The 21,731-nt window shown below is 36.8% G+C and overlaps 2 protein-coding genes across 8 annotated transcripts in view; one reads left to right on the forward strand and one right to left on the reverse strand.

The window, feature by feature from the left end:
* The window catches only part of LOC138315844 (protein-glutamine gamma-glutamyltransferase K-like), a 46,878-nt gene extending 43,733 nt beyond the window's left edge, over positions 1-3,145 (reverse strand). Inside the window, exon 1 of one of the 2 annotated variants that reach the window (XM_069257143.1) lies at positions 2,874-3,145. The gene's annotated coding sequence lies outside the window, so the exon portion shown is untranslated. The remainder of the gene's footprint in view (positions 1-2,873) is intronic. The other variant, XM_069257142.1, reaches the window with a different exon arrangement.
* An 8,284-nt stretch (positions 3,146-11,429) lies between these two features.
* Positions 11,430-19,492, forward strand: LOC138315845 (uncharacterized). Of its 6 annotated transcripts, none has more exons than XR_011207536.1 (9): positions 11,430-11,501; positions 12,832-12,905; positions 13,273-13,790; positions 13,894-14,189; positions 14,649-14,768; positions 15,663-15,764; positions 16,551-16,637; positions 17,762-17,912; positions 19,337-19,492. XR_011207536.1 is itself a non-coding variant. In XM_069257144.1 (8 exons), the coding sequence occupies exons 5-7, from the start codon at positions 14,687-14,689 to the stop codon at positions 17,908-17,910; spliced, it is 321 nt and encodes a 106-aa protein (XP_069113245.1). In that variant the 5' UTR covers positions 11,441-11,501; positions 12,832-12,905; positions 13,273-13,790; positions 13,894-14,189; positions 14,649-14,686; the 3' UTR covers positions 17,911-17,912; positions 19,337-19,492. The 6 variants fall into 6 exon arrangements, 2 of the variants coding, with proteins under 2 accessions (XP_069113245.1, XP_069113246.1); XR_011207535.1 differs by having other exon boundaries at positions 11,436-11,501; positions 15,663-15,752; XR_011207534.1 differs by having other exon boundaries at positions 11,449-11,501; positions 15,663-15,772.
* The last annotated feature ends 2,239 nt before the right edge of the window (positions 19,493-21,731 follow it).

The raw sequence follows: 21,731 nt of genomic DNA on the forward strand, positions 1-21,731 counted from the left end.
TTTATTGTGCTAGTAATTTAGTCGGAAACCACATTTCATACACGACAACACCGGAAAACTCTCACCATATGGCAGTCTAGTCATTACATTTTTATGTATTTTTAGCTGTTATTTCCAAACTGCTTCCTTATGGCTGTTTTGCAGATGATAAATATATAATGATACAATTAGATGGTCCCATAAGCATTTCCCTTATGCAACGTATTCCACGACATAGCTAACATACCTATTATTTATGTTGCATGACTAGCATTAAGTAGACCAATAGCAATCTATGCAATAGTATAATAGTAAGAAGAACCAAAACATCAGCTTTTGATGGAGATGGCCGTTTATTCAAACGACATGAAAAACAACATTGACTTGATACAAACTCTGTAGCAAGTACACATGTAAGAATACATCATGTTCTTTAAATTTATGTAACAAAATACATTTTTACATAACAATTACCTAACTATTGTAGATGAGGGGACAAAAAGCATCCATAATCTTTGTATTATATAACCTAATTCAATGTTCTCACCCTCATCTAACTTAAGTATCAAGGTGGCAAAATATAGGGTGGAGGCGGGTAAATCAATATAAAAATGGCGCCTACCTTGCCGTGAGAAAATATCTGAGTATCAATGGTCACGCGATCACATATCCCTTCGCGTGACCTTTTGTGTGGTCAGTCCGAGCTGACCAAATCACTCCAAAATTTTCGCATGACGCCATACATTTAATTGTTTGTTTGATTACTTAACGTCCTATTAACAGCTATGGTCATGTAAGGACAGCCTCCCATGTATGCGGTGTGTTGCGTGCATGTTGTGCGAGGTGTGTGTTTTGGGAGACTGCGGTATATTCATGTTGTGTCGTCCCACTCCCTGTTTGCTGAGCGCTAAGCAGGAGAAGTGGAGAATAACTGAGATTGTATCAGGGAAAAGAGTTTTAACAAAGGACCATGTGGAGCTGGAAAAATAATTAATGAAAAATTTTACAGAAAGTGATAATTGAAGATTTTTAATGAATATCATCCATGCAGATTGTACATTTATGACTGTAATGACAATCATAATTGACTAAAATAATTTGTGTTTTTCTGCAATACTGTTGAATGATAGACAAGTACATGAATAGATGAGGTGCTATTATTTACACTACCGTTTTCTAAGTATTGCTAGAAAATTACATGGACATAATAATTGGGCCCGTTATGTCACTCTGTGTGAAAAGTTTAGTTACTAACAAAGGGCCAATTTGCTTGAAATTTTACAAGATTAAAGCATTAGGTACATAATATGCTAATGTGCATCTTATCGTTCCATATTGATGACCATATTGATGAAAAAATCTGCTTTCTTGTTTATTGAGAACTTAAGACAGACTTCAGTAACGTTTTCAAATCATATCTTGTCTGTCGTCTAACATTCTCTGTAGTCAACAAGGCCCCAATATCTCAAACAAACTTAAGTAAAAAACTTACGTAAGTCAAAATGTTTTACAAAAGTTACATAAGGATAAAAACTTAAGTTCTGACTTAAGTCTGCACTTGTTTCGAGAAATGAGGGTCTTATCTTCTTTGATTGAAGGACTCTAAAATTCTTGACAAAAATATCAATTTTATTTGTTTCATTGTATTTGTTTCCCTCAGGAAAAAGTTGAATTTTCTTATAATTATCAGTAAGAGATCACAGGGACCTGGCACAAGTTTTCAACCAACACTATATACATTATACACATTGTATTTATATAAATAGTGAAACAGAACTGCATGGTTTCTGAGCCACATGACCAGAGTGGGAGACCAGAAGTGGTCAAACTGACAAAAAATGTCTACAGTATTTTTCTCGAAATCCAGATATACTCAAATTTAATACTCGTTACAGATAAAAGTTTCCTTTTTCAAATACATTTTACCAGAAGAGTGTGTTTCCTGAATCTGGGAAATCAGGCTTTCCCCAAAGGAAGAAAGTAAAGTTTACTACACGTACATATACATGAAGTTTTCATATGAAAATGGAACAAAACTTTTGACCATTATTTATTCATTTGCGATAAGATTTCATACAAATTTAAATACATATGTAATGGTTATTTGATTTTGATATGCATCTGTTTGATTCCTGAATGCTTCTTTACCAAAAAGGTCAAAATCTTTTTTAAGCATACATACCTCAAGTGACCTTAAATGCCATTTTATCTTTTGTTTCCATAAATTTACTTATAAATCATTTCTTTCTTTTCAAAATATACTACATAATTACAAGGAGTTTTGAATTGTATTAATTCTTGCAAATTTTCTTTGAATAATATCTCTGGTATAAATGTACTTGCCCTATCGGCCTCCATACATTGCATGGAGAAAGTAGTCCATGGCTGCCATTTTGGATTTCTTGTTTATTTTTTAACAAACTTTTACTAGTGAAAATTAGATATTTATCATTATATTATATTAACAAAAGCATAGCAAGACCTAGAAAATAGCTTTTAAAAGATATTTGAGTTCATTTTCAAACAATATATGACTTCACGAATTCTGAGGATTTGCAGCAAAAATTCAACAATGTTGAGGTACTCATTTCATTTCAGAAGTGTTTTTAAATAAATAGTTTATTCACAGACTGTCTGTTCCCTACCGAACATTTTGGTGTATAGAATGTATGTTTTATTTCAGTTTTTTAACTTGAAATTCTAACTAGAAAAACACACCCTAAAAAGGGACCTTCTACCTTAACAAGTGCGCGTGCTTGTGCTACTGCCGACATCCCGACATGTATGTTTATACTATGTACATTATCATACAAAAGGTCACTATACTCTACAATCCCCCCATTGAAATGTATGTAAAACATGAATATAAGATGGCTTGGAGTAAGTTAACTTACCTCTTATCCAGAACATGCATCTGCTCAACACGACGAAAATATAACAACCCCGCCTCAATACACGGTATCGCTATGGATGACACTCTTGGTAGCAGACCTAGAGCTAAGTAGCAAAGTTATATATAGCCATCTACGAATATAAATCATGACTGTACAGAGATGCACAGTCGCCGCGTGTGTAAATATTGTAAGGGTGCAGCCGTGTTATTTAAAGACTCGAGTACTGTCACGAAATCCACGGGTAAATTGGTACAGATGCTTCACTCGGTTTTCTCATCCAGCGGTACACACAGACACACACATACAGCCAAACACAATATACTCAATATTGTTTACATGGCAGTTACATAGGGAATACTTTATGTCGTGTGAACATGGAAAACCACTGGATGGTATTTGAGAAACTTATAATTCGTTTGGACGCGGAAGAACTATCATTATTAAATGTTTTTTTTAATAATATCAGCAAATGCCATTCCATAGAGACGACACATGCCTGGTGTAATGGCCTTACAACCAAGCTTAATTATCAATAATAGTTGGTTCCTAAGATTTTAATGGTTTGATAGCAATGCAATCAAACGATGTTCTCTGAATTCTTATGAATTAACCAAAAACGTTCAAAGTCTTATCTATTTTTTACTTTGTTTTTCCATGTATTCTCTTCATGTGTAAATACAGCATTCTTTACAATATTTTCCATGGAAGTTTTGATTGGCAGTATTAATCTTTTATGAATTGTTCTATAAACAAGTCAAGTTTATATTTGATAACAATTTACATTAAATTACAGGTTATTAGATTTGAATATGCGGATTGGTCAATAACAATTAATCCACATTTTTTTTCTAGTGAATATAACAAGAGTTTAAATTATATAACCTTTGAAGAAATAATAATCTACATTTATCTATATCCCATGAACTGACCAGTGACCAGAGAGAGGAAATTATAGAATATGCTGGGGAAGTTGAATGCAAGTGTAAGAATAAATCTCGCAAAATACCTTTGTGCAATTTCTAATGTTTCACTTAGTTTAGAAGATACATTATCCATGTTTCACTTGAATATAGTGCACCAGGTAGTACGAAATGTTCCCAAATACATTTTGGTGTAGTTGGTAACATTCTTGAAGGTTTTATGCCTACATCATTTAACGAGGTATTTTTTCCCTCTTTTTTTTTTGCTGTCCAATTAACAATATTTTTTATCATCATGTCTCGATGAGTGTAATTTGCCAGCATATATCTTTTTCAAGAATGATATCATTACAAATATTCTATAGAAATTTACTAAATGGTAATTTTACATAGTTACATCTAAATACAATAAGAGAGCTTTTGTTTCCAATATATGATAATCGTCAAGTGTTGGCATAGTTTTCAACACATTGTTAAAGAATTGCATGTTACAAATAGACGACTAAAGTAAGGTGGTATCGTCTGCTAAGAGAACATTTTAAATATGCATTTTTCCCATTATGACTCCATTTTTACTATTTTCTAACGAGTATATTAATTGGTCTATATATGCTGAAAACACCCAAGATGACATTACTCTCCCTTGACCGACTCCATGCCTTATATGAACTCACTGCGAAAAGAAGCATATCTTACTTCACATGTTACTTAATTGTATGCATAACACACTAAATGTTCCTTAAATATTAAATTGTTATATAACTTATAAAAAGCCCATTTTGCCAATTTCTATCAAATGTCTTTTCATTGTCTAGAAAATAAAAAGAAACCTTATAATTTTTCCATTGTAGTAGTTAATTAGTTCTTTGACAACATAAATTGCTGGAATAGACTCAAGTTCTTTTCGAAAACCAAATTGACATCGATGAAAAAGTGTAATTTTCTGTTCATGTTATCTCTTTTTTATTCGAAGAAATGTTCACAATTCTTCTTAAATTAACACACAAAATGTATCAAAACCAATATATGGTATGGCACGAATAATAGGAAGCTATGTACTCATATAACACATCTCTATGGGTCTTTCAAATCTTGAGTGAACACCGTTAGCGTTCGTAGACCGCAGATAAGTCACTCAGCTAATGGTCCAAAACCTTGACCACGTTACTGGCTCACCAAGGACATGTAATGTAAGCTGAGGTTTGTTTGTCAATGTTCCACATATCGCTGGTGTTAAAGTTCCATCCCACCTACCCTGATCGCACATCCGGTTCATACACGAATTAAGGCGCGAAATAAGAATATATACATATATTACAATGATATGTTACACACACATCTGCTTTAAGAATTAAAGAGAATTTCAATTCAACAATACATAGCATTGTCAGTTTGATATCTACAGGTTGGGTTGATTTTTTGTTTGTTTGTTTGATTCATTAACGTCCTATTAACAGCTATGGTCATGTAAGGACGGCCTCCCATGTTTGCGATGTAATGCGTGTATGTTGTGCGAGGTGCGTGTTTTGGGAGACTGCAGTATATTCGTGTTGTGTCTTCTTGTATAGTGGAACTGTTGTCCTTTTTATAGTGCTATATCACTGATGCATGCCGCCGAAGACACCAAGCAACACACACCACCCGGTCACATTATACTGACAACAGGCGAACCAGTCGTCCCACTCCCTGTATGCTGAGCGCCAAGCAGGAGCAGAAATTACCACTTTTATAGAATTTGGTGTGTCTCGGCCAGGGGACAGAACCCAAAGCCTTCCTCACAGGGGCGAACACTCAACTCAAGGACAAAAGTGAGGCGGTGCCAAGGGAGGCATTATGAAAGATTAAAGTCAGTTAGGAAGAAGAGAAAAGATAAGATCCTAAATTTAGTCGCCTTTTACGATCATGCAATAGGTTGGGTTGAGAAATGTACATTAAGCAAATGTCACATAGCACTGCAATGATACTCTCACAATCGACTGAGGCAGTCTGCGCCAACATTGTCCTTCCTGCGGATAGCGCGTATCCAGAACCTATACGGCTGCAAAAATAGAGCCCACCTCATCAGTCGAGAATTTAATTCCCTTATGTTTGTTAAGGTAGACCAAGGGCTGATGGTCGGTTTTGATAATTACTTCGCGTCTATGAAGATAGCGTTCGAATTTGGAAATTCCCAACATGACTGCCAGACAAACCTTATCGACAACGTAGTATGCTCTTTCTTATTCCTTGAACTTTCTGCTTGCATACGCAACCAGAAGTAGCTCGTCTGATTCTTCCTGCAACAAGACCGCGCCATTTCCATGTTCGGATTCATCTGTTCTTAGTTAGTGTAAAGTCAGCTTCAAGATCAGCAAGTTTCAGAATGAGACCTCTCGCCAACATCCTCTATAAATTTATGAACGCTGTCTCTTGGAGTTGTTTCCAAATTACTTAATTGGGTTGTTCTTTCTTTGTGAGATCCGTTAAAGGAACGGGAATTGCGGAAACATTCGGAATATTAACATCCCATAGAACCCGGATAACCCTATAAATGATCGCACTTGCGTTTTGGTTTCTGGTCGTGGAGCGTCCATACTTGCCTTTACCTTGTCGGGATTCGGTAACAATCGTTGGTCTCCGATCACATAACCCAGACAATCCAGGCTTTGATATCCAAAGGCACACTTTGATGGTTTCGCTGTAATTCCAGTTTTGCGGAGTCTCCCCACCGGCTCGCGTCATCAGACAGAACAATGCCGGGGCATTCACTAAGCCGAAGGGCATTACCGTGAACTGGAACAAACCAACTGGAGTGGTAAATGCAGTTAACGCTATTGACATTTGCCAATATCCCTTGCTGAGGTCCAAACGTGAGCAATATCTATGGCTGGCCAATAGCGAAAAAAAATGTCATCGGCATTGGGCGATGGTTCGGCATCGAAAACAGTGACTCTGTTGATTTGGCGATAATCGATGCATAATCTTTTAGACCCATCCTTTTTGACGATGACGACTGGAGTGCATATAGCGCCTCTGAAGGTTCAACATGGCTAACATTTGGTCCATCTCCTTGCGAATGGTTTCCTTCATATGAATTGAAAGAACTCTGACAGAATCATCTGTAGTTTATTTAATATCGTACTCGACCAGCGATGATTTCTCTGGAAATCAGTAAGTACATCAGGAAAATTACTGTAATTACCTCATGACTGAGGTGATTACTTCCCCTTGTTAGGAAGTTAATATTATTTATCAGATATAGATGAATGTTTAAGTTGAGATTTAACTTAAGATTTAGTTGGGTATCTACTTACAGTTGAGACAGAGAATCAATTAAAAGTTGTCTTTCAGTTATAAATCTTGGACAAAATAGAAAGAAATGAGAAATATCCTCCACAGAGCTGCCACAGATACAAGATGCATTATCAATAAGATGATCTCTATATAAATCTGAATTTAATTGACTTGCTTGGTTTCTAAGTTGGCATAAATGATATCAAATTATCTAAATCAACTATATCTAAAAACATCAGTACATAATTCATCAGCATTAGTGGGTATGGCATGACGGACTAGCTCCCTCTTAAGTTCACATGATGATGTCATAGCATAATAATTACAATGAGGTCTATTCCATTAAGACATTAAACTAGGATAAAGCTATTAAAGTACATACTAGTTCTATATAAAGGTGTTTGAAATATACATTGGTGTCTCATATTATGATTTATTAGGTTATTGTCAATAATATAAGGTTCAATATTTTCGAATAAATATCAGGAGTTTGAAGGTTGATAAGTTTGAAGAATAACATATGTTGTTGGTCATTTCTACGTTTCTCTAAATTATTCCAGCCAAGTTCTTTATAAATGAGAGCATGGTTTGTACCTCTGCGTAATCCGTTGACAATCCTAGCTGCATAATTGGATAGATAAGTTTTTTTCGTAAATGTAATTAATGTGGTTTGACCAAGAACCGTGATAATTCAATTAGACTCCAAGATGTTTATGTGTTTTTTTCACATTTGCTACAGTATTGTTTATAAATGTCAGATTGGGATGGAGAATATCGGCATTATGTTTATTAGAAATAATATGTGCTTCAGTTTTATTAGGATCATAAAGCATTCCCTATTTATCAGTCCAAATAGATATTCTTAAAAGATCATTATCTAAAAATTTCAGGAGCAGTTACTTGATTATTAATGAGAACAAAGAGTGACGTGTCATTGGAAAAAAATGACAGAGTAAATTTCATTTTCTAAATCATTTATATAGATTAAGAATAGATATGGCCCTAGTACTGAGCCTTGAGGCACACCAGCTGATACAATTTTCCAAGATGATTTATATCCATCAATTAGAACTCTCTGCTGTCTATCCATTAAATAATCTGTGAGCCAAATGAGGACATTATCTTTTATACTATACTTTTTTAATTTATATACAAGACCATCATGCCAAACACTATCAAATGCCTTACTAATAGCACAGAAAACTAACCTTACCTCTTTTCTTCTATCAAGTATCCTTGTATCATAAACAGATAAGAGTTGATTTACAGTGGAGTCTTCTGGAAGAAATCCTGACTGATTTTTTGAAATTATGTTATTAGACGACAGATAATTAAAGAGATATTTAAAAACTACTTTCTCAAGCATTTTGCTAAATAATGGTGTAACAGAAATAGGCCTATAATTAGATGGGTAATTTCTTATTCCTTTACCTTTATAGATAGCTGTAACATTAGCATTTTTCCAGATTTGAGGTAGATGTCCAAGTTCAATTGAAATATTTTATGGTTTAATAAGTGATTTCGATACACCTTTGATAAATTTAGGGTGAATTCAGTCAGGACCTGGAGGTTTTTTCACATAGATGAGATGAAGCTGGTCTAGTATTTCTTGTTCAGTGACAGTAATACTTGATAGTTCGTGGGGGAAATGGGGGATATCTAATGGAACATCATCAATAGTTTTATTAGTTGTAGAAATAGATGTAAAAAGGAGTTCAGAGATTCACACATCTCTACTGGATGTAATTTCAAATCACCATTACTTTCCAAAGGATAAGCTGTATCAGTTTTATTTTTGGTATTCATCACAGACTTGGCAATTCGCCATAAATTACTTGGAGGGATACTTTTGTCCACAAGAGAATTTTGTAATTTTGAAAGATAATTTTGTTTCGCATTTCTTATCATAATTATCACAATATTCCGTAGAGATCTATATTTGCCCGATGAATTAGGATAATTTATTTGTTTAGCTTTAGTGTGTTGTCTGTTTTTCAGTCTTATCTTCAAGCGTATTTCATTATTCATCCATATTGTATCACCAGGTCGTATAATTACAGTTTTTTTGTGGTACATATTGGTTAACACAATTAAATATTTTATTAGAAACAATTTCATTCAAAATTTTAATGTCGTTAGTAATAGGCCGGGATCTAGGAGGGGTCTACGTGCACCCCCCCACAACTTAACGAACCAATGTTTTTCTGAAGCCTTATGGCCCACTGATAACGAAATCGAGAGGTAACATTGTATAAACTGGGATGAACTTCCGGTTATGACGTCATCAAGATGGCCGCCATATCGAATTTCACTAAAGATTGAAAAATAGTCATAACATTGACATTTTTCAACCGAAGAAGACAAATGAGGCATCAAAATGACCACAATAGAACAACAATTACATATCAGGACCATATAATCCAATATATGTAGTTATTTCTACGCAGGAAATGAAAAAATTGGATTTTAAGCTCAAAAATGGTAATTTTTTAGCAAATTTTTCATATTTGGCTTGACGCAGCAAAAATGTTTGCCAACAGCAAACTATTATTTCTAATCAGTTATTTGACCTCTTATCAATCAGTAAAAACAACATCAACAAAAAAACATTGTTAACATTGTATAAGCTCCGGTTATGACGTCATCAAGATGGCCGCCATCTCGAATTTCACTAACAATTGAAAAATAGTCATAACATTAACATTTTTCAACCGAAGTAGACAAATGAGGTATCAAAATGATCATAATATAACACAAAATTCATATCGGAACCATATAATCCAATATATGTAGTGATTTCTACGCAGGAAATGAAAAAAATAGGATTTTAAGCTCAAAAATGATAATTTTATAGCAATTTTTTCATATTTGGCTTTACGCAGCTATAATGTTTGCCAACAGCAAACTATTATTTCTAATCAGTTATTTGACCTCTTATCAATCAGTAAAAACAACATCAACAAAAAAACATTGTTAACATTGTATAAGCTCCGGTTATGACGTCATCAAGATGGCCGCCATCTCGAATTTCACTAACAATTGAAAAATAGTCATAACATTAACATTTTTCAACCGAAGAAGACAAATGAGGTATCAAAATGATCATAATATAACAAAATTCATATCGGAACCATATAATCCAATATATGTAGTGATTTCTACGCAGGAAATGAAAAAGATAGGATTTTAAGCTCAAAAATGATAATTTTATAGCAATTTTTTCATATTTGGCTTTACGCAGCTATAATTGTTTCCCAACAAGAAAGTATTATTCGAAATCAGTTATTTTGACCTCTTATCAATTAGCAAAAACAACAACAACAAAAATGTATAGAAATTCAAAAGAGAATTATTGTTATACCATCATTTGGTTTACAAAACATCACCGGGTGCGTATACAGGGTATATGATTGCTGTTTTTTCCAAACCGCTGACACTACAGTTTCCGGATGTTGTAACGTTTTCGACCCTTATGGTCCTTTCACATTTGAGTTCTCTACATATACATGTAGATATACACCTTGTGATAGCCACTCTTGTGGTCGGGTCCCGCTTTGTACCGTTACATACAATTTTTAGTTTGTTCCCAGCCTAGCACTGAACCGAAAGAAAACCAAAACAGAGTTTTACATCCAAATTGTTTTATTTATTAAAACATGAAATATTATGCCAGATTTATGATGGTTACATCTCCAGCGTATAGAACAACCTTATAGGGTACATGATGGTTGCTGTTACATAATATACATGTAGGTTCCTATAAGCTACACACATACCAATACCAGTTTCAGAACGATCTCCATGGACATTGACATATTTTTGATACTTTTAAATTTTTACCTCTTTGCTATATAATATTAAATATATATATACCCAAAGACTGGAAGAATATATTTAAAAAAGCTAGGTATTTAAAAATCCGGTAATATCCGGATCGGTATAGACATCTTCTATGACCAGATCGGGTTACGTAATCTACCGGTGCTGAACCAGATCGGGTTCCATCTTGAACCAGATCGGGTACACGCCTGGAACCGGTACTGGTTCCAATATGTATCAGAAGTTTGTCAATGGAAACCTTTCGTTACCAGTATTGGTTAATTCACTGATCTAATTATGTACCATATTGCACTCTGAATCTGCCATGGTGAACAAGGACTATTAGATCGCTCTGTGAATGTAAAATGACAGTGCTTGTCTGACTGAGTCTGACTGTGTTTGAAACTGCCGCTACACGGCTATTTATAGTGAAAAACGTTGCCCGTGACAACGAGCTCGCGCTACTAAACTTAGTATCCCGCCTCCCGCGCTAGAGAGTTCCGAATTCTCGCGGAAGATGACAACAGTCAGACGAGTCACAGAATCACGTAAAAGTTGTGTTTACAACGAAAGTACCCATGGAAATATTGGATTAATTACTTAATTAAGACCTAAGGTATATATACTGTTTGCGAATTTGACTGAATATACTTAAAACTCTTATAATCGTACCTGAGTCGAGGCGGATCCATCCGGTGCCCCACTCGGACATGCTAAACAGCAATCGCCACAAAAACCCGAATAGTTTTCTAACTTCTACGTGAGATTGATATATATTTTGATAAATATGAGAGAACAATATTCGTTACATAGCCCCCCTCCATGAAAAGCATTCGTCCCGAATGTTTATACCATAATATATCGAGAATTTAGCAAAATGTATCTGAGTTAATTGATCAATTAGTGGAACCCAAAACGAGGCTTTGCACCCGCTACTATCCATCATTTGCATACGGTTGGGCGCAGACGACAATCGAGGAAAGTCACAAGTTGCGTTCAGGTAAGTTATTACCGAACAGTGTTTCGATTCTCATGGTTTTAAATAGTTCACATTATTCAGTAGTTTTAATGGTGACCTTCCTGATTGGTTTACGTAGCGACCAAACCGTTAAAAAAAATAAGATGAGATTGATTACAACTTTAAATCTGTAATTCGTCAAATTGCGAAAATGTTCTGGTACAATTAATTTACAAAATATACATTTGGTCAAACTCCAGCCGGATGTTTGTAATTTTCTTTCTTAAGAAAGTGTTATTTACAATCTTGCACCATATCAATCTACAATTTGGACAATAATTTTAAATCAAAACTTCAAAAATTCATTTTAACAGTAACACTTCAATATAGCAACATATCATAAGTATAATAATTGGTTCATTTATATCATGGTTATATATAAATATAGCCATTCTCGGATTCCAGCGGGATATCCGTAGAAATCAATTCCAAACTCCAGCGGGATGTTTGGATATTGAAGTATGATACAATTTAATTATTTCTGTCATAGATTCTATAAACAATATTCACCATATTTGAGAATAAGTAGCCAATTAATCATATTTACAAAAAATTTGTTTTTACATATTATCCATTCTTGGACCTTCCAAATTCCAGCCGGATATTTGGGAATATCAATTCTCAGATAAAAATATTTATATATATATACGCATATACATGTATCTATGCATTGATTTATGTACATGAAGGAATTGATGAATGGTCACAATTTCCGTTTCAAAAATTGTATTTACAACCATAGCCTACTTTTGTAAGTGGGTAATTACTTGAAAAGCCATCAGAAAAATTGTATTATTATTATTACTAGATCTATATTCATTTACTGGTAATGTATACAAAAATACAATATGGAGATCTATATATATATGTCTCCATTGAATTATTTGAACAATTAAAGTACTAATTTAAATTACTTTATATTTTCTAGGAAAGAACCTGACATGATATTGGAGAGAAAAATCCATACCGAAAGAGAAGAAAAGTGAAATTTAACAATACTTGGTAATTCTTTTCAAATAATTAACTTAGAAGTCTGAGGTTTACTCAACCTTGATTTCAAACTGAGAAAGTATTATTTTATACTTACATATTAACAGTATCAAGTTATACTACATATATGACATAATAAATTACAATACATTGGATTTATCCCCTAATGTACACACATAATTTTTCCATGATATCGGGTAGATTTACTTAAACCCGGGATAAAAACACTGACAACATTTATAATAAGCCACCCCCCAATAATGTTTTTTTCTTTGAATGTCAATTTGATGATTTAATCTAATTCGGAGAGTTTCTGTTTCACAATTCTTGCAAGGGACTCAATTTCGTAATAAACACATTCTTCTAATAATTCTTGCAGGTGGTACCGGGTAACAGGAAGGAGCCTGACCTGTCCGTTAGGATTTCTAAGATAGTTTAAAATTACTCTGAAGTGCTTGTGGTCACGGTCGAGAAAATAAGTGTACACATGATCCACTTCGTAGGGCTGAAAGGGAGACGTTTTCTTCACCATGCTTGCCAATATGCTGGATGGGTCACTCTCTAAGGTTGGAGCGCTAGTTTCGAAGCGGACTCCGCCAACGTTGAGTATTACCCTCTGGGCTTGGTTGAGGGCCATCCCTTTTAACTTCACCTCATGTCTTGGCTTTCTGGTTGGAGTATAGGCGACGTCTGATGACTCCACAGAGTACGTACTCGGAGCAATCAAAGAGAGTTCATCATCCTCTTTGCCCCCTGAGGTGCTGAGGTCAAGGGCAGCCACCTGGACCTCCTCTACAAGAGCAGGAACCGGCACTGGTGGCTCAACTTGTACCTCAGGCACCTCGGGCAGTTTCCTTTTTTTTATTGTAGGGTTTACTCGGCTTTGTTGGTGCCCTGGTAAGCAATAATGTTTGTGGTGCTTTCCGTTTCCGGTCCCTATTTGCTGGCCTATCTACCCTACTTGACTCTACCTCTTTCTTTTCCGCATCACTCTTTGCAGGGCGTCGGATAACTTTGACATGCCTGGCTCTTTCCTTTTGGAACACCTCGTAAGCCATCCTGTCCTCCTCCGAGAACTTCCCTTTGGCTCTCGACACCATTCTTAGGGTTTTGTTGGGAGAACAGCCTGTGTGTTGTGTGTCACGTCTGCTGAGAATGGCGTGGCAATCACTGCATTGGAACCCCACCCCTGAATGGGCTGTGGTGATGTGACGCTCGCATAGCGAAAGCTTGATTGTTTCTGCTTTGCAAATTTGGCATTGGTACCTGGTGACCTACAAAAGAAAAATAGAATCTGTAAGTATTGAATTGTCACTAATGTTACATCATATTACAATTTTCAACATTGGTACAGATAGATACTATTTGTTCTCTTCGTTAATGTAATGTAGTAGTATTAGTCCCTCAACCATGCTGGTTTATTTTCACCAATATATGGTTTTAACATATTATGGTGCACTACTTTTGGCTTGGTTTTGGAACTTTTCTGTACTCGGTACACTACATCGTTTATTTTGTCAAGCACCAGATAAGGACCTTCCCATGGACAACATAACTTTGACCCAAGTCCTTTCCTTGAATTGAAAAGCCAGACAGGGTCTCCCCTTTTGAATTGGTTAACCTTGATATTTCTATCGTGGTTTTTCTTTATATGCTCAGAGGTGATTTTTATCCTCCCTCTGGCGAAATCATGTATTGATTCTAGTATTTTTGTAAGACCATACGCATAATCTGTATGTTCTTGTACTGTTTCAGAACTGATTCTACCCAGAACCAGGTCGACAGGGAGATTGATGCTGCGACCAAAAACCATTTCGTTGGGAGACACGCCCAGGGATTCATGTTCCGCAGAGCGATACGCCATCATCAACAACGGTATATGGTCATCCCAATCTTTCATATTTTTAGCTATATATGCAGACAACATTGCTTCGATGGTTCTGTTGGCACGTTCTACCATGCCGTCAGACTGTGGTCTGTACGGAGTGGTTCTAGTTTTAGTTATTCCCAAGATATTGCATATCTCTTTGAAAACATCTGACTGGAAATTAGTTCCCTGGTCAGAATGCAATTCCATTGGTGCTCCAAAGATGGTAACCACCCTTTCGATAAACTTATGTGCCACTGTTGATGCCTTCTGATTCCGCATTGGAATGGCATCGACCCATTTCGTAAAGTAGTCTGCTACAACCAACAGATAAAGGTGCCCCCTATTACTCTTTGGTAATGGTCCGATGACATCAATAGCCCACCTTTCCATTGGACTCCCTACATTGTAGGTTTGTAAAGCTCCTTTGGCTTTCTTGCCAGGAGATTTCTTAGCTGCACACTGGTCGCATATCTTGACCCAGTGTTTGACATGACTCGACATCTGATACCAGAAGAATCGGTCTCTAATTTTTGATAGAGTCTTTTTGACTCCCAGGTGTCCTCCAGTAATGCTGTTGTGTAATTGCTGGAGTGCATAGTTTTGTAGATTACAGGGTAAAACTATCTGGAGTTTGAGTGGTCTCCCTTGAGATGGCTCCCACTTATGGCATAAGATACCATCTTTTATTAACAGGGAGTCAAACCTTGCCCAGTAATATTTAGTAGCTTCATTTAAATGGGAAATATCAGACCATTCTGGCCTCTTGTTACTTTGGACCCATTTAAATACATTTTGAAGTACAGTGTCCTGGCTTTGGGCGCCTATTACACTTTTATTACTGAGGTTGGTGTCGCTGATCTCCTTGGTTTTTGTTTTACTATTTGTTTCTGTAATTTCAGGTTCTACAGACTCTGCACTACAAGTTCTGGTTGTTACCATGGAACAGCTCACCTGCTCACCAGTATCTGAACCGGAATCAACAGCAACTGGTAGTTCAACAGGTTTTAAGGTTTCATTTTGTAGAATAGTTGGGTTGTATTTCTGTTCGGCTCGAGCGCAGTAGCTACATTGGTCTTCCCAACATGGCCTACGTGACAAAGCATCTGCGTTCCCATGAGCACGACCAGCCCTATATTCTATCTTAAACTGATATGAGGACAGAAACTCGAACCACCGAGCTATCTGACCCTCAGGGTTTTTGAAATTGATAAGCCATGTTAGAGCACCATGGTCACTTCTTACTTTGAAGTATTGACCATACAGGTAATGATGAAAGTGCTTAACTGAACTGACTATTGCTAACAATTCCCTTCTGGTTACGCAATATTTTCTTTCAGCTTTTGAAAATATTTTGCTGAAGTAACCAATAACCTTTTCTTCCCCATTCTGTAGCTGAGATAATACTGCACCTAAGCCATCATTTGATGCATCGGTGTCCAGTATAAAAGTCCTTCAGACTTAGGATAAGCCAGAATTGGTGAGCTGGTTAGAGCTCGTTTGAGTTTGTCAAATGCTATTTGACAGTCTGATGTCCAGTTAAATCTTTGATATTGTTCTGTAAGTTTGTGTAATGGTTTGGCGATATCAGCAAACTTGAACACAAACTTTCTGTAATAAGAACATAACCCAAGAAAACTTCTAACATCTTTCACTGACTGGGGAACAGGCCAATTCTTTACAGCCTCTATTTTCCCAGGATCGGTACCGATACCGTTTTCATTTACCACATGGCCAAGGAACGTAACTTCCTTTTGCAGTAGTTTACATTTCTTTGCGTTCATTTTCAGGTTGGCATCCCTGAGTCGACCGAATACTTGGTGCAGGTTCCCGAGATGTTCATCAAAAGTCTTTGATAGAATGATGATATCATCCAGGTATACCATACAGATTTTCCATGATAGTTTTGCTAATATTTTCTCAATAAGCCTCTGAAATGTGGCTCCAGCATTGGTGAGACCGAATGGCATTGTTACATATTGCCAGAGTCCTCCTCCAGGTATGGAGAATGCTGTTTTTGGGCGGTCTTCAGGCGCTACTTTGACCTGCCAGTACCCACTTTTTAGATCTACAGTTGAAAACCAGCTTGCACCAGAAAGTGCATCTAAGGTTGCATCTATTCTTGGGAGAGGATGACTATCCTTTATAGTCACATCATTCAGTTTTCGATAGTCGAGACAAAACCGTATGCTATGGTCATGTTTCTTCTCTACTAAAACAACAGGACTTGACCAAGGGCTATCTGAAGGTTCAATGACGCCTTTTGCAACCATGTCCTCTATCTCTTTTTCTGCTTCATTAATTTTAGCTAAAGGGATTCGCCTTGGTTGCTGTTTAATTGGCGGGTTTGAACCAGTGTTTATTCTATGCTCCACCAGATCTGTTAACCCTAGATCATTGGAGTGCTTGGAAAATGAATCCTGAAATTCAATCAGTAAACTTTTCAAAGCTTCTGATTGTTCATCTGAGATTTCAGAACATGACTCTTGAAATAACTTGGTTAGGTGCTCAGGTATTTTGTCCAGATCAGGTTTAGACTTACCTGTACTAATATTACTAACAGAAATTTCCTCTGATTGTACTTCCATACATTGGCTTACTCTATCTATAGTGGCCACAATGGAATCTTTGTACAATTTACAACTTTCATTACCAATATTGAGAAAACGTAAAGGTATTATTCCCCTACTCGGGTCAACCACTGCTTTAGCCAATAACACCTCGTGTCTTTGCACAAAATTTGGTGTAGGCTCTACAAGCGCTGTTTTCTCTCGACATATTGGATCTACAAGTCTACCAGTAACTATAGTTTCACTATTTGCTGGAATAACAACATCTTCGCAAATTGAAACTCTGCTAGACATAGGTTCGATTCCATCTTGGAATCTAAAACATGGGACAACTTCACCTTTAACCATTAAACAGTTCTTGTTCAAGAGTATGTTTACTGAATGTTTTGTCATAAAATCCAAGCCTAATATCCCATTTTGTTCTATTTCAGCTATAAAGAATTCATGTTCTACAGTAAGAGGACCAAGTCTGACTGGCAACCGACATTTTCCTACAAATGGCTTCCTTTCTCCAGTAGCCGTTACCAGATTCAAGCGTATTGGCTGTATTTGGAGATTATTTTTGGAATCCAACTTTTGAAGGTACTTGTGATTTAAAATAGTGACATTGGCCCCTGTGTCAACCAATAATGAAACCTCTTGGTTTTCAATCTTGACACAAGTGTATAGGCCTTCACTATCTTTATTTACACAGTTTATTATCATATCAGTGGGTCTCTCCCCATCCTTAGCCGATTTCTGACCCTCGAACTCAGCTTCTAACGGTTTCCCGAAGCTTGGTTCTGGTGCCGATAGTTTGGTTGACAATTTTGGAAATTGTCTCCCCTTTGATTACCATTAGGAAAGGGATGTGCTCCTTGCCTAAATGAATGATTTTGTCTGTTACGGTTATCTCCCCTGCTTGGACCATTATTTGTTGGACCATGTTGCCTGTTGGAGTTGTTATTCCAAACACTTGGCTGCCTTTGGGGTTGATTAGCTGGTTTGTTTCCTTGATTGTTCAAGGCTTTTACCAACAATTTGGTAGACCTGTCAAGGTTGAACATACACCTAGTTAGTGACCCAATGTCGAGAACTTCACCATCATTTGTGACTGGATGTCTGTTCTCCTGACACAATAGAGGCTTCAGCTGGTGATTTATCAGTGAATTGAACAGATTTCACTGCTTTACCACGTTGCCTGTCAGCTAAACGGTGAGCCTCTAATCGAACAGCATGTGTTTCGGCCTCATTTATATTTTTGGCCTTAACTCACGTAGCCGTAATCTTAACTCAGAGTCTTGGATTGAATCAATGTAGTGATCCAGAGCCAAAATATTTATCAGTGAAGAATCTGCTGTCGGATATGCTTGCCGTGTTAACTTACGGATTGACTGTGCTAATTCCGACAGCAGATTCCTCTTTACCTCGGACCTTTGTCTGTAACCTTGCACGGTACATTTCCGATCTTTCAACAGAACCATACCTCATGTTCAAGATGTCTACCAGGCTATCATAGTCTTGCCTGTCTTGGGTGCTCAACTCGGTGAGGACCGTACGAGCACTCCCACTGAGACTTCCTGCTAGGTACAAAGATTTTTCTTTGTAATCCCAGTTGTTTATCTGGGCAATGATTTCGTACTGAGATAAGTATTCTTCGAAATCCTCTGACCCATTATATGTTTGTGGTTTAAGCCTTGTGTTGCTTTTTGATGTCATTGGTCTAAAAAGTGTGTGATGGGGTTCCTGGTGGTTTTCATTTCTGTCTTGGACTCGGGAATTGTTATGGTTGTCTCCCCTGGAGAAAGACTGACCTAAACCATTATCTCCCTCTAGTTTCTTTTCTAAATGATCTACCCGTTTAACCAGCACATTTACATCTGTTCTTATTTCAGAAATTTGCTGCCTCATCTCGGATCGAATTTCATCTAGGTTTCTGTATATTTCTTGGCTAAATGAATCCAACTGTTTTCCCAGTTCCCTCATGATATCACTACTGATTTGTTCTATACTTAGTATATTTTCAGATTGAGAATCATGGTTCTGAGATTCAGAAGATACACTCTGCCCGACAGTGTTGTTCTCTACACTGGAGAAACCATCATCTTTCCGAAATGTAACCTCACTTTCTGAATCGGAGTCATCCATAGCTTATATTTGTATTAAAATAAAACTTGAATGTTTTCCTGGTTTTGTTTTGTTTTTCTGGATTGAACTTCTTTCGGTACACTAGACGCTGGGAATGGGTGGATATTTGGAAATTAATTCCACCTATATCCTGCCGACGACGCCAATGTAACGTTTTCGACCCTTATGGTCCTTTCACATTTGAGTTCTCTACATATACATGTAGATATACACCTTGTGATAGCCACTCTTGTGGTCGGGTCCCGCTTTGTACCGTTACATACAATTTTTAGTTTGTTCCCAGCCTAGCACTGAACCGAAAGAAAACCAAAACAGAGTTTTACATCCAAATTGTTTTATTTATTAAAACATGAAATATTATGCCAGATTTATGATGGTTACATCTCCAGCGTATAGAACAACCTTATAGGGTACATGATGGTTGCTGTTACATAATATACATGTAGGTTCCTATAAGCTACACACATACCAATACCAGTTTCAGAACGATCTCCATGGACATTGACATGTTTTTGATACTTTTAAATTTTACCTCTTTGCTATATAATATTAAATATATATATACCCAAAGACTGGAAGAATATATTTAAAAAGCTAGGTATTTAAAAATCCGGTAATATCCGGATCGGTATAGACATCTTCTATGACCAGATCGGGTTACGTAATCTACCGGTGCTGAACCAGATCGGGTTCCATCTTGAACCAGATCGGGTACACGCCTGGAACCGGTACTGGTTCCAATATGTATCAGAAGTTTGTCAATGGAAACCTTTCGTTACCAGTATTGGTTAATTCACTGATCTAATTATGTACCATATTGCACTCTGAATCTGCCATGGTGAACAAGGACTATTAGATCGCTCTGTGAATGTAAAATGACAGTGCTTGTCTGACTGAGTCTGACTGTGTTTGAAACTGCCGCTACACGGCTATTTATAGTGAAAAACGTTGCCCGTGACAACGAGCTCGCGCTACTAAACTTAGTATCCCGCCTCCCGCACTAGAGAGTTCCGAATTCTCGCGGAAGATGACAACAGTCAGACGAGTCACAGAATCACGTAAAAGTTGTGTTTACAACGAAAATACCCATGGAAATATTGGATACCTGAGTCGAGGCGGATCCATCCGGTGCCCCACTCGGACATGCTAAACAGCAATCGCCACAAAAACCCGAATAGTTTTCTAACTTCTACGTGAGATTGATATATATTTTGATAAATATGAGAGAACAATATTCGTTACAATGTCTTAGAACTTCCCGAAGATAACATTGGCAATTGACGATTCATATCTTAACACATTTGAATTTTAAGTTGGCTTAATATCTAAGTGGGACTTATTTCCTAACAAAATCCATTTTCATGTTCGAAAGTTTGTAGACTAGTAGCGTCTCAAGATGAATTTTTACTGCACAACGCCAACTAATAGGGTATCAAATTAAAACTGAAGAAAGCATTTGTTTCCGTTAATACCACGACACTTTCCGAAATTTGTTTCTTTTAGAAATAGCGCATCCACTGTTAACTTTATTTTTCTGTGTATAACGTAAGGAAATGTCAGATGGTTACTGCAGTATCACATATTTCTTTCAATAGTTTTTAATGATAAGCATTATCTTTGTGCGTGCTTTCTCGCCAGAGTTTGGATGAGCTGATGAGCTGATGTGATATTACATTACCGGTTTACCATCGTGGTTCTAACTTGTCAACCGTCCATGGCCAGAGGTAACATCAAGAACATCGGGTTCGCGGATGTGGGAGCTCATCTTGTTTTCAACCTAGTGATTCACATATCGTATATGATGTTCCAGACCTCTCCGGTAGGATGGAAAAGACACCAGAGCCACATTCTGCGAAGGGTTGAGTTGCATCTCCTTAATTCATATGAAGCACAATTCCTCATTCGTGTAAACCCTCAGTGACCATAGATGACACAGGTGAATTATTTGAGGTCATAAATGAGGTCTACAGTGAAGTTCCTCTCTTTGCCAAGTCTGGAGAGCACTGTAGACAACTTTTTCTGGAGAGTCTTCAATGGTGTATCCATGCATACACCAGATGCGACACAACCAGTACCTTCAAGGGACATGGGAAAGTCTGACCAATGAAAAACATTTAACATTTATGACCTCATTAAAGACCTCAAGGATATCACCTGTGCCACCTATAGTCGCACGAGTGTCCACAAGGTTGATGAATGGTGCTTGAATCATTCAACCATTCGAAGAATCTGGATCTGGTGTAATTTCCTGAGAAGTCTGAAACAGCATATACG

The sequence above is a fragment of the Argopecten irradians genome, chromosome 2, assembly GCF_041381155.1.
Source record: "Argopecten irradians isolate NY chromosome 2, Ai_NY, whole genome shotgun sequence".
Classification (NCBI taxonomy): Eukaryota; Metazoa; Mollusca; class Bivalvia; order Pectinida; family Pectinidae; genus Argopecten; species Argopecten irradians.

What these genes read in the sequence shown, in the direction of transcription:
- LOC138315845 (XM_069257144.1), top strand. Translation starts at nt 14,687, where the DNA reads ATGCTGCGACCAAAAACCATTTCGTTGGGAGACACGCCCAGGGATTCA. An exon ending in ATACGCCATCATCAACAACG is followed by an intron (nt 14,769 to 15,662) that starts GTATATGGTCAT and finishes CTGTAATTTCAG; the next exon opens with GTTCTACAGACTCTGCACTA. An exon ending in ACCGGAATCAACAGCAACTG is followed by an intron (nt 15,753 to 17,761) that starts GTAGTTCAACAG and finishes GTTCTATTTCAG; the next exon opens with CTATAAAGAATTCATGTTCT.